General features: G+C 41.8%; 1 protein-coding gene across 1 annotated transcript in view; it reads left to right on the top strand.

The window, feature by feature from the left end:
- Positions 1 to 10,256, top strand: part of klf7b (Kruppel like factor 7b) — a 79,823-nt gene extending 69,567 nt beyond the window's left edge. The window contains exon 4 of the mRNA XM_007547239.2: positions 6,803 to 10,256. Within this exon, the coding sequence (XP_007547301.1) occupies positions 6,803 to 6,854 (52 nt within the window). The 3' untranslated portion in view covers positions 6,855 to 10,256. The remainder of the gene's footprint in view (positions 1 to 6,802) is intronic.
- Positions 10,257 to 12,028: the final 1,772 nt, after the last annotated feature.

The following is a 12,028-nucleotide window of genomic DNA, read 5'->3' as shown; positions in this document are numbered from 1 at the left end:
TTGCACACGGAAATTGACTGCAGATGTATTGGCTTTTGAGGCTGTGCTTTCCCAATCGATCCTGAATCAATTTGTTTGTTGCACCGACTCGTGTCCGGTCCAATTTGAAGGAAAACAAAGCCGAAGCAGACGAGAGGATGTGTGTTTTCTTTTTTTTTTTTTGAACCAAAGACAAACTGAAAGACTGAAAGCCGGAGCTGTATTTGTGAGTCACATTGTCACTGTTTTAGTTTTTGCTCCTCAAGGTTGGAGGTGTGTGTGTGTGTGTTTGTATCCATGTGTGCTTACTCATGCCCTTGTTAAATGGATTCAGGCTATTGGCAAGCAGGTCGCAGCTAATTGAGTGGCACCAGATGCCAGCTCCACTTGAACATGCACTCCCACTCCGTGTGTGTGCGCGCGTTTGTGTGTGTGCCTCCCCTACCTTCCAATTTATTTCACACACACCAACTTTCACCCGAGAGAGAGAGAGTGTAATTGGCTGTTGTGGGTTCCCTCTAGTTTTGGTTTAACACGTAAACCCCCAAAGAAACCTGCTGGAAGCGTCTAATCCAGGCTGGGAGCTGGGGCTGCATTAGATCCTGTTTGCAAAAAAGAAAAGAAAAAAAAAAGAAATGCAAAGTCATGTTGTATTGCATAAATTAATATATACACACAGATTTACAACTGTGGCAAAAACAGCTTGTTTGATGTCATAGATTTTGGCTTTAATCGATAATTTATTCTTTTATTTTCTTCACACATTGAAGTCGTTCATCTTCAAAATGTAAAGGTTCTAAAAACGCTTCTGCTGTTCTCTGAACTGAAACATCCCAGCATTTCTACTCGGAGATGAATTCACCTGCATGCAGATTAAGCCAGGTCAGGTCACGGGGTCATCGGGTTCATTTGGAAGCCCGAGCGACAATCTGCAGAGAAATGCACTCAGGAGGGATCTTTGTCAAATTCTCCAGCCACCTCAGCTGATTCCTTTCGATGTGGATGAGAAGAGACAGATTTGCACAGATTACGGCTGACTTTTTTTAATCCCCCCTCAAAATTCAGAGAAAAAACTCAGAATATTTTTGTTTCTCGCTCTGTGACGTAAATTCATCTCCTTAGATTTTCCAGGAAGTTTTTTTTTGTTGTGGATGTTCATCTGATAGTAAACATTTTTGTCTATTTTACGCAACATCAAAGTGAAGCTTTCTGGTGTAATTGTCTCGTGTTCTCATAATAATATCAAAAAGGTAGCCTCATAAGTTTTTTTTTTTTTTTTTCTGTGCTTAAATTCCAAAAATACATTAAAATATGCTTAATAGAGTCAAGAGTTTCGCATAATTCACACAAATGCTAAAGTACATCTGCGGTGGGAGGAGTCCAGCAAATATTACCATGAGAATAGCAAAAAGTGGCAGCCAGAGAAGTTAATATTTGATAAAATGTTCAGTCTGACAGTATTTCCCCAGAGGACACACACACACACACACACACACACACGCCCACACACGCACACACACAAGTATGTTATTAATTCTGACTAATCAAGCAAAGACCCCCTGATGTTTCCGTGGAGCAGCAAGGAGGAGTGATGGGGTGGAGGGGAAACAAAAAACCAAAAAGAAGAAAAAAAAAAGAGAGAGCCAAGATGAAGAAAGGAAGCAAAGAAAGAAATCTGTGTGTGTTTCAGGAGATTGAGAGTGGGAGGTTACCAGCTGGAGTAGCCGCTACGCCCCCCTCTTTCCAACAGTGACACAGTAACTGGCATGACCATCTGTCTAGCCACACACACACACACACACACACACACACACACACACACACACACACACGCATGCAGAGAGATCAGTGAAGGTGTTACAGTAGGTACCACATGGCTGGCTGGGAGCTAAAAGGAAACAGTAGACCCTGAGACAACAGAGAGCAGAGTTCAGCTGTAAATGCGCTCATTGTTTACTGTAAGGCCTCAACGCGTCCAGCCGCATTCTGTCTGCACCATGTGGTTTCAGCCGATCCCTAGAACCTGCTGCCATTGCTAAAACAACAAAAACAATAATAATAAAAAACAAAAGACCAGAGAGAGAAAAAAGACGTTTGCCCTTGTTGTGCTGGTATACTCACTTGGTAAAATAAATTCTACTTTTTTGTTTTTGGCATCCTCAAACTTGCATTGTAGCTGCGATCCAGTCAGCGGCGACTAATCGGTGTTTTGGCACAATCTCGGGTTGCTGGAAATCTGGAAATTTATGCTGTCGCTACACACATTCAAAGGTTGTTATTGTTGTTTTGGTTGCCTAAAAGGATTGGACATAATGTCGCCTGGTTTTAATTGTTTAGATGTTTGTGACGGTGCCAAGTGGTCAACCAGAAGGATAAAAACAGGAAGAAAAAGCATGCATGGATTACATTTACAATGGGCCCCTAGTTTCCCTCAGAAAAATCGCTAAGTCCAGTGGTTGGGTGCCAGGGCAGTCATTTGTCCAGCAGCTTGTCGTGTTTTTGAGTTAAAAAATGTTTAAAGTTGACAGGAAATTTGAAAACATCACTTGATAGATATGTGTTATTGAAAGATTGGAAGACTAATACCTGAACACCAACTATACAATCTAAAAAAAATGCAAACATTTTAAAAAGACTTAAATAAATAAGCAATGCTTAGCCTGTTGGGGGCTCAAGTAAAGCCTGGTGGCCCGCCAGGCTTGTAATACTCTGGGGGGAAACCCTGGGTTAGGGAACCCAGCCAATATGAGACCCCTTCTAAAATGCTTATATCCTGTCTACATTAATAGCCAAGTCACCTTAATATTCATTAATATTCACAGTGGAATCCGACTTCTCTCTACCTCATAAGCCAACATCCCTGGTTTTCTACTGGTCTAAGCTAAATCACAGAGCAGGTCAGCAGATGCTGAGCTGTATAATAAGCAGATGTTGTGAACTTACTGCAGATACATTAGCAACAGCATGTGCTTCCAGACTTTATGTGACCATAAGTTTGGATTTATAACAGCTTGCTGAGAGTTTCCTGGACTTGCCTTTGGGAAAATAGATGCATCCAATTGTACATCTCAGAGTACAGAGCAAAGTGTTGGATGCAGTGTGTAAAGCATGTCACCACTGGACTCCATGTGGATCTCTGGAGTGATGAATTATGCGTCTTCATCTGCCAGTTCAGTGGATGTATCTGGGTTTGGCAGTTAGAACGGCACATTTCAAGCATAAGGTTTTGACTGTTGTTTAAGAAGAAACACTTAGTTCTTCAACATCCCAAGAGATTGTGGATGACTTATCCTTGCAACTTTGAGGGAACAGTGTGGATGTGCACAGTCATGTTGATCCAACACGACTGCACCGGGTGCATAAGAACACGAATGTGCACGTTTGGTGTGGATCTCAACCTGACAGAACACTTTAGTGATGAATCAGAGGAGAGACCGCGATGAAGATCTCTTGGTCCGATCACAGATGAGAACTAGCCTTTGTGGCTAATGCTAGCACATTTTGTAATTTAAACAACCTCTCACCTGCACTTCTGGGAGAACGCTTCACATCTAAACCTTGTGGAAAGTCTTCGCTGAAGAGTTGAAGCTGCTATGGTTGCAATAACATCACATTATATCTACCAGATGAAGAATAGGATGCAACTCAAGTTTATGTTAGATGATACCATCTTTTAGAAATTTATCTTCACACTTAAGCTAAATTACATAAAAATACATAAAAAGACAGGTTCTTCAGTAACTCAAAACTCAACAAACACAAACTTTCGTTCAGTTTTATGTTTAGCAGTTGATTGAGTGTTGAATTTTTGTTAAATATACCGTATTTTTCAGACTATAAACCGCTACTTTTTTCCCCACGCTTTAAACCACGCGGCTTTGTAGCCCGGTGCCGCTTTTCTGTGGAGTTTTCTTCAACCGCCAGGGGGCGCTTTAGCAGGAAGTGAATCATTGGAAGTCAAAATTGGAAATCAAAGAAAAAAAAAAATGCTAATTTTCATTTAGAACAAGCACATGCTAGCAGCAGGCACGACGGAGAAATTTCTTCAAACTCATACCCCCTCATCATGGAAACAACAAGAAGAAAAATATAAAATTTTTAAGTTGAAGGCTATCAATCTGGTAGTACAGAAGGGAAATAGAGCCGCTGCACATGCAGGGCTGTGTCCTTAATAGCAGATTTATTAAGGATGCAGCCCTCTGCTGTGTCCTTATGGAAAACTGAGCGGCGGAGATACTTTCGGCTAATAGCCTGGTGCGGCTTACATATGCACGTTTCCAGTTTTTTTTTTTTTTTTTTTTTTTCAAAAAAATTGTAGGTGCGGCTTATAGTAAGGTGCGCGGAAAATACGGCATCTTGTAGGTGTTTTTGATTTTGATTCCACTGTAAGCAAACCTTTAGTTGCATCAAAACACAGGCTGTTGCTTTAAACTGACTTGCTTTCCGTTGAATGTGGAGGGAGAACCTCTCCTTAATGATCCCAGCTTGCTTGTACGTTCAGAGCGGCTCGGTAAGAACCGACACCCGGTGGTGCCGGGCTTTTAATCGAGGCTGCTCGCGGAATCCGAAGGCTAACATGCTGCGCATTGTTCACCGCAGAGTCGGCCTTTAAGCTGTTAATTTTCCTTTTGAGTATTTATCTGTGTCTCTACTCATATCTGGATTGAACAACAAACAAAGTGCGCTAAAAAAAAGACAAAGGGTAGGATCGACTAATTAATAATGAATTTAGCCTCTGGCAAATTGAATTTCTAATTTCTCACCCGTTCCTCTTCTCCTTTAGTAAAATCGCTCCGCTTGAATATTATAGACGGCCTTCAACTTTTAATATTTGCACAACCCATAAAGCGCACGTTGTAAAACCAAACTGCTTGTGGATTTATTTTATTTTTTTCCAAATAAAATCGTCAGCACCTGGTTTTATGTCATCAGCTGCAGCGTGTTAAATGGTCCAGCCTCGGAGAGCAGCGGTTTTAGCCTCCGTGTTCACTCTGCATATCTAATTAGTCTCTGCAGTTGTATTTCCCTCTGAGCTGGAGGAGCCGTGGAGGGTCTGGCTGTGATTTGCGGCCATGACGGAGGCATGTTTAGGAAATCAGTGAAGTGGAATTGGACTTTTACTCATCGTTAGATCTTGGCACAGCTCGCGCACGACGTCGAAGCGGATCGGCTTTAATGCGGCCGTTTTGAAATGACGGGACTATCATCTGTGCACTTGTTTGTGTCACAGATTTGGCTGGGTTTTTGTTTTTTGTTTTTACTCTGGTTGCCGGCCTGGTTTTAGCTCCAGATGCATTTGTCATCTTCGTTTCAATAAGAATCATCCTCGACTGGCTCCAAAGCGGCTCTTGAGTAAGAATGGAGTGCAGCATTTCGCTTTTTGGCCATCAGTTATATGCCTGTCTGGAAATGCAGTGCTTTTACTTTTTTTATACCATTTGATCATTTTAATTGACATCGGCAGACCTCCTAAAAGTCTTGATGAAAGCTAATTCATTTGTTTGATGGCTGTTTTATTTGTTTTTACTCCAAAGGCTCTCTGGCACATCATGAGGGAGCAATGTGCTATTCATTTATTTATTAACTAATCAATCAACACATTACTAAGTGCAGCACAGCTACCGCTGAACAAAATCATCTGTCTTTTCACGTTAAAGATGGATATAAAGAATGAATCAACAGAATAAATGTTTTTGCTTAAGTATAGGACGACTTCGTCTCATGGCTAAATAAGCTCAAAATTATTCATACCGTTTAAAATCAACCCTGTGTCTAAGACATATATCTGTAGATATAACCAAAATGGTTTCCACAGTGTGTATTGATAGGCCTGTCACCGTGAGCAATAAATCAATTAATCACACGATAAATTAAAACGGGCTCAATAATATCCATATGCTTGATTTATTGTTTTTCTCTTTTTTTCTCCCTCTTTCTACCAAAAGTCTTCAGTCTGGTGCTTTGGTCTCAACTAGCCTGTTTTTGAAGGCAAAGTTGTCCATCATTATTGTTTTATTGTTTGTTGTTTTGTTTATTTATTTTGGATATTTAAAATGTCTTCCAGTTCCAGTGTTAAAATATTCATTTAGAATTTAAAGTTTGATGTTGTTTCATTATAGCCGTTCAATTACTACTACGTCATGTGAAAATGGTATCAAAGCAGTTGTGGTTCCTGACCCCCGCATATACAAGCATGTCTTATTGTGTTACATAGAAAACAAACACATCATACATCATAGTGCCTCAAAATCATAGTCATGCTGGGGATTTTCTGTTTATTACAATGATAAAATTTTCTTAGTCCAAATTACTTGAAGACACCATTGTCAAAGAAGTTGCTGACAGTTTGGATGGTTTCTAGACTGGCTGGATTCTGGTGACTAAAAGGGAGTAAGAAGAGGATCTGTGATCAGGCCAGGAGACGCCCACCGTCTCAACAACCTGAGAGCATTTTTCACTAATCCAGAGATAAGATACGGGTGTTCTGCGAGCTGGAAGTATGAGCTACTTCCAGCATATTACATGTTTCCAGTGGGACGTTGACGAAACACTGGATTATGGAAATGTCTCTAAAAGTACGCAGAGCCAGTGAGTGTTAAAGGGGTCTGGCATGCGGCGCAGTTAGAGCCAACAAATCCAGATTTTGGCATTGATCAGCAGACTTCCAGGCCTAATATACTGGTAGTTTTATGCAAATCAGTGTTATAATTGTTGCTGCCTTCCCTTCGGATGCTGGGTTTTTTTTTTTTTTTTTTTTTGTTCCTGCTGCCGCCTAACTTCCCGGATTTGCTGTCTCACACCGTTTCTCTGCTTCGCTCCGCAGGTGTTTCTCTCGATCGGACCACCTGGCCCTGCACATGAAGAGGCACATCTGAGGGTCGGAAAAGGAGAGAAGTGGACGAGGAAGACGACTGGTGGAGGATGAGGATGAAGAGGAGGAGTAGTGGCAGGAGAGAGGAATGGCCGGAGAAGCTACGAACCGTTAAAGAGCAAAGACCCTCAACGGTTGTTTCGAGGATCTCCATCGGAGAAGAGGGGAAAAAGGAGGAGACGAGGAGTAGCTAGATTGTTGTTTTTCTTTAATATTACACATTCACATTTTGCAGTAGTACACACTTCGCACATCCATCTTCTATTGCACCATCCCGGTGAACCCTGGCTGCTCTCGCGCAGCCCGCGGGTCTTGGACACTGCCAAACCGTGCTTGAGTCGCTCGACGAAACACTCCGCCGCCTTACTTTGTTTCTATGTATTCAACCCGTTTACATTAGTGAGTCTTTTTGGTGAGGAAGCAGTCCAGCGGGGTTGGGAAACTCTTCAATATTCACTTAGTCAGTGCTTTCGAATACTCAACGTTTTTTCTTGCCGTTTTTTGAAATTGTTTTTTTTTTCCTACATGAAACACATGAGGAAATATCATCCGCCGCACTCAGCTTCTGTAATCTACGTGGGAAAAAAAACAACGACGCGACGTCTGCGGGGAGAGACGCCATGCGGATCGAGACTGACAATCGACGCCCCTCTCCACCACTAACCCCCCCCCCCTCTCGCCCGACGGGGCGTTTTGGGGCGTTCGTGGGAAATCGGTCAGCAGATGCTGCTGTAGCTCTCAGGCTCTCCTCCAAAATGAAAAAAAAAAAAAAAAAAAAAAAAAAGGGAGTTTGCATCTCTCGACCTTCGCCGAGACGCCTGCCGCCTCCGCAGGCCATCCGACAGAAATGCGCAGCGACACTTTCTTCCCGTTTTTTTCTACTTTGAAGAACAATAATCCTTCTTATTGTTATACATAATCTTGGAAAAAGGAAAAAAAATGATAAAAGTAAGACACTTTTGCGCTTTTCTCTCTTGGAGAAAACTTCTTAGAGCTCACTGAAATGTTAGAGGAAAGACTGGATGTCTAAGGTGACTTCAACAGAATGTGTGGGAAGCGAAGGAGAGCGTTGTTGGTCTTTTTTTTTATTCCCGTGTGCACTGACTCTGCAGACTGTGTGAGCAGCCAATGGATGGGGTGAAAGAAAAAAACTGAATCAGCTCAGAGTAAAGGATCGGCGTTTTATTTGGACTGAAATAAAAGCGAAAAGCAGAGAGGTCTTCATTTTCTTTTCTCTGGCGCTCTTTCTGCCCCGCAACCCAACGCAGCTCAAAAACACAACAGCAAACCCCAGGATGACCTCCCGCAGTCTTAAGAGGGAGGACTCACACACTTACAAACTGGCAAACTCTTTTTTTGTTATTCATGAGTCTCTTCTTTTATTCTGAAAGTCATCCGTGTGCGTTTCCACCAACTCAGAGGAGCCATCTTCCTGGCAGCACCGCAGGGCAAGAACTGGGGCTCAGAGAGCTGCTTCTTGCTCTTTGCTTCTTCTTTTCTTTTTTTTTCCACACACGGGACTGAAGATGCCAGCTTTGACGTTCGCATGTTGGTTTTGGACAGAACTGGTCACACGGACCCCGGCGATTTCGCCTGTTTTGTATCCATTAACTGCACTTACTTCCTTTTTTATTTTATGTTATCTGTGCTTTTTTTTTTCTACAGCTTAAAATAAGAAAGAAAAAAAATGAAACACAATGGGAAAAAAAATTATAAAAGACTGTTAAAAATACAACACAAAAAACAGCTCTTTCTCTCTCTTTACACTTTGCATACAGAACAAGCACACATACTCCGTCAACACACACACACACACACACACACACACACATTTTGCAGTTCCTACGCTCCTGGCGCCTCTCAAGATAAGACTAATAAGAAATAGAAAAATAATTAAGCTAATGAAGAGAGTTGGAAAACAAAACGCAGCATGGCAGGCTTTATTAAACACACACACACACACACACTGCAGCTCATGAACACAGACAGACGCACACTCTTCGTGGAATTACATGTTCTGTTCCCAAATCTTTTTTCACAGTAGGAATTTAGCAACTGTTGTTTGGTGGAAGAGTATCTTAGCTCTCGGCTGGAGGTAACAATCCCAAATCCTTTTGAAGTGAGAAATCGGCTTGTTCTCAGCTCCAACAGTCACCCACGGAAACCCTCGCTGCAGTCTGCGCCTCATGTTTAATCGGTTCTTGTACCGCAGGACGCGGGCTGTGTCGTCGTTGGCGACGGTTGGTGTTTTTTGTAATTGGCAGGTGGGGAAGTGGGGGTGGCTAAACGTTAAAACAGCTGAAGCAGATAAAATCGTAAAACCGCAAAAAAAAAAAAAATTAAAAAAAACTTTTTCAGCTAGCTGCTTCTATAAAATGTGGTTTCTTGGGAAAGTCTCCAGAAACTTCAGTTGTAAATCTGAAATCGTCGGCGTCTGAATTCCCAAATGCAGGTTCGATCCGACAAAGGAAGTTGAGCAGCGTTCATTTAGAAACTTAAAACCCAAACCTTACAGCGCTCCTCACTCGGAGTGCGTTTGGCAAGTTCTACGAGTGTTTAAAAAGCTCAGAAACAAAGCTTTTGAAAGGGGCTGTGTGTAATTTTTAAAGCAAGCTTTTGTTAGAAGACTATGAGGAGCTGCCTGCAGTACACAGCTTCATTTAGAATAAATCCAGATTAGCTGGTCTCAGGGCTGGACGCTGTAAGCCAGTCCCAGGGGGAACAAGATCAAATTGAACCTTTTCTGTTTTAAAACCAATCCAATCGCCAAGGTGGTGCAACACCACCGCCTCCATTTCCTGTCAACAATCATCACATTCTGTGTATTTAAAAGGATGATTTAAATATTTCTACAGTTGCATAGACTGATATGTCATTTTTCAGTCCAGAGTTGGTTTTGAGATGATAAAAGTCCACCTTGGTCACCACCTAGTTTAGATTTGCACTAAATGAAAGATTTATATTTTTGGGTAAGATATTAACTCCTCATAATCTATCAACAGAACCCCTGAACTCTCTCCTTAGAGTTTTCAATGCCTTGAAAATGATGCTTTATTTTTTCTTTTTTTTTCTTTTTTTTTTTGTCAATGCACAGAATTTGGTGGAATTATTCCAAATAACAAAATTCAACTTGTCAATAAAAAATCCGAGCAGATCCCCTTTGACGTCGCTTCCTAAATTATGCAGAATCGCTTGCCGTCGTTCGTTTATGAATTTTTAACAAATGTTCACAGAAATACCTAGAAATTTGTTGCTTCACCGGGAAGTCTCTCCTCCGTCTGTCGGATCACCTGCTGGGTTTTCAGAGCCACGCTCGTGCTGTCGTTTACGTGACCCGAATGCAAACGACATTAAAAACCTTCATAAAATATCAGGATTGTGCATCTCTGAATGCCGACTTTCTTTGCTCAGTGGTTGCAGGGAAGAAAAAAAACAAAACAAAAAAAAAAAAAAACAACACGAGCCTCGCGATCCGGGGGCTTTCAACGCCAACGCTCTCGCGGCTGCTCCATCCGCCCACCAACACCTACATGCCCCATAGCACATGCAAACAGTCCAACGCTCGCTGGTGCAGCTGGGTGAGGGTGCAGGTTCCTGAAGCTGGTCGGGGTGGGGGAGGATTTCGACTCCCAGCATGCCCAGTCATTGTGCCAGTTGGCCTTGCCAGCATTCATTAGGTGAAACGGTGGGGGGAAAAAAAAAAAAGCCCCTGAAGGGTGGAGGGAAGGTAGGCGGGGTAAAGGGTGGGGGGTATATATATGGTGCAGCTTTGAACAATCGATACCAAAAACCTCCAGCGTGGAACTGCCCTTCAGCCATGGGCAGAGTCTCCGGTCAGAGGAGACCAGCGGGGCGCCGCCTCCGTACGAGTCCTGTGTATCTAACGGCAGCTTTCTCTAACTCTTCCTGTCTATGTGATGCAGTCAGGGTATAAAGTAAGTGCACCCTTTTTCGGTTCTTTAGGACCTAAATAGTAGACTGTCTGGTTCAAAACTGAAGGGAACGACGTCATGAAAGCACACTGCACAGCGTCGGTTCCTTAACGCAGAGCAAAAACACAAAAATTTACCAAGTATGTTTGGTCTAGTTTCTAAAGTGAATCTTAAAACACATGAAATAAAACAAAACTAACTTGCAAGTAACTTTTCAGCAAGCTTGTTTTAAGTCAATAATTCCTTAATATTGATGAAAAAGGACTAGTTATAGGGTGAAATAATCTGCCATGGGAACGAGTACTTCATCAATATTTAGGAATTATCGATCTAAAACAAGCTCTTATATCTGCTGAAAAGTTATTTGTAAGTTCATTTTGTCTTATTTCAAGTGTTCCAAGATACTTTCACTGGAAATATGAACAGAAATACTTGGCAAGATTTTGTGTCTTTGCATTGCGAAAATGCCAAAAATGCAGAAACAGTTTGTACAAAAGTTCAAATCCGTTGAATTCGAATGTAACAAAACGGGGCCCAAGCCGTGAACTCAAATATAATCATCGCATAAAAAAAAACCCAACAACAACGTAACGTGTTGAAGCAGATTGGATCGGACAGAGGGTGCAAATATTTTATTACGACCGCCTGAAAAAGCAGCTCATGTTTTGGATTTCAACACAAAATCTATGTTGATGTTTCCTTTTTTCATTTTGCATAGAGATGCGAATGGAAACTGTCCCACATGAGGGAATACAATCATGACGAATGGAGATCGTTGCACTTTTGTGACTTTTGATGGCTTGAATGTTGTGTGTTTTTGTTTCGTTTCAACCCCGTTATCCATACTGTGAGCATAACAGTACCGCTTTCCTAGTGTGCAACCATGTTGGGGGAGACAATATGAGACAGTTGGAGTTGAGTTATTATTATTGTTTTTTAATCCTTCCCCCCAAAAAAAAAAAAAAAGAAAAAGTTTCATATACTTCTTAGGGTTTTTGCTCTGGCTCTTAATTTATTCACTCATCAATATATCCCACGGCACTCATTGAATCAGAGGAATAATAGAAAAATCCAAGGACATGTCATGCACCTTGCGGGACCTTTCCGATTTGAAACGCGGTAAAACCCCATTCTCGGCACGATTTAGCCGAAATCAATTTCACATTTCGTTATCTTTCAGGTTACGCCACTATTTTTCCCTAATGCTCCAGTTGAAACTGCAGCTCTGTCAAACCGTAAGCAAATA

This window comes from Poecilia formosa, unplaced genomic scaffold, assembly GCF_000485575.1.
Source record: "Poecilia formosa unplaced genomic scaffold, Poecilia_formosa-5.1.2 Scaffold19, whole genome shotgun sequence".
NCBI classification, from domain to species: Eukaryota; Metazoa; Chordata; class Actinopteri; order Cyprinodontiformes; family Poeciliidae; genus Poecilia; species Poecilia formosa.
This window is presented reverse-complemented; position numbering and strand designations above follow the sequence as displayed.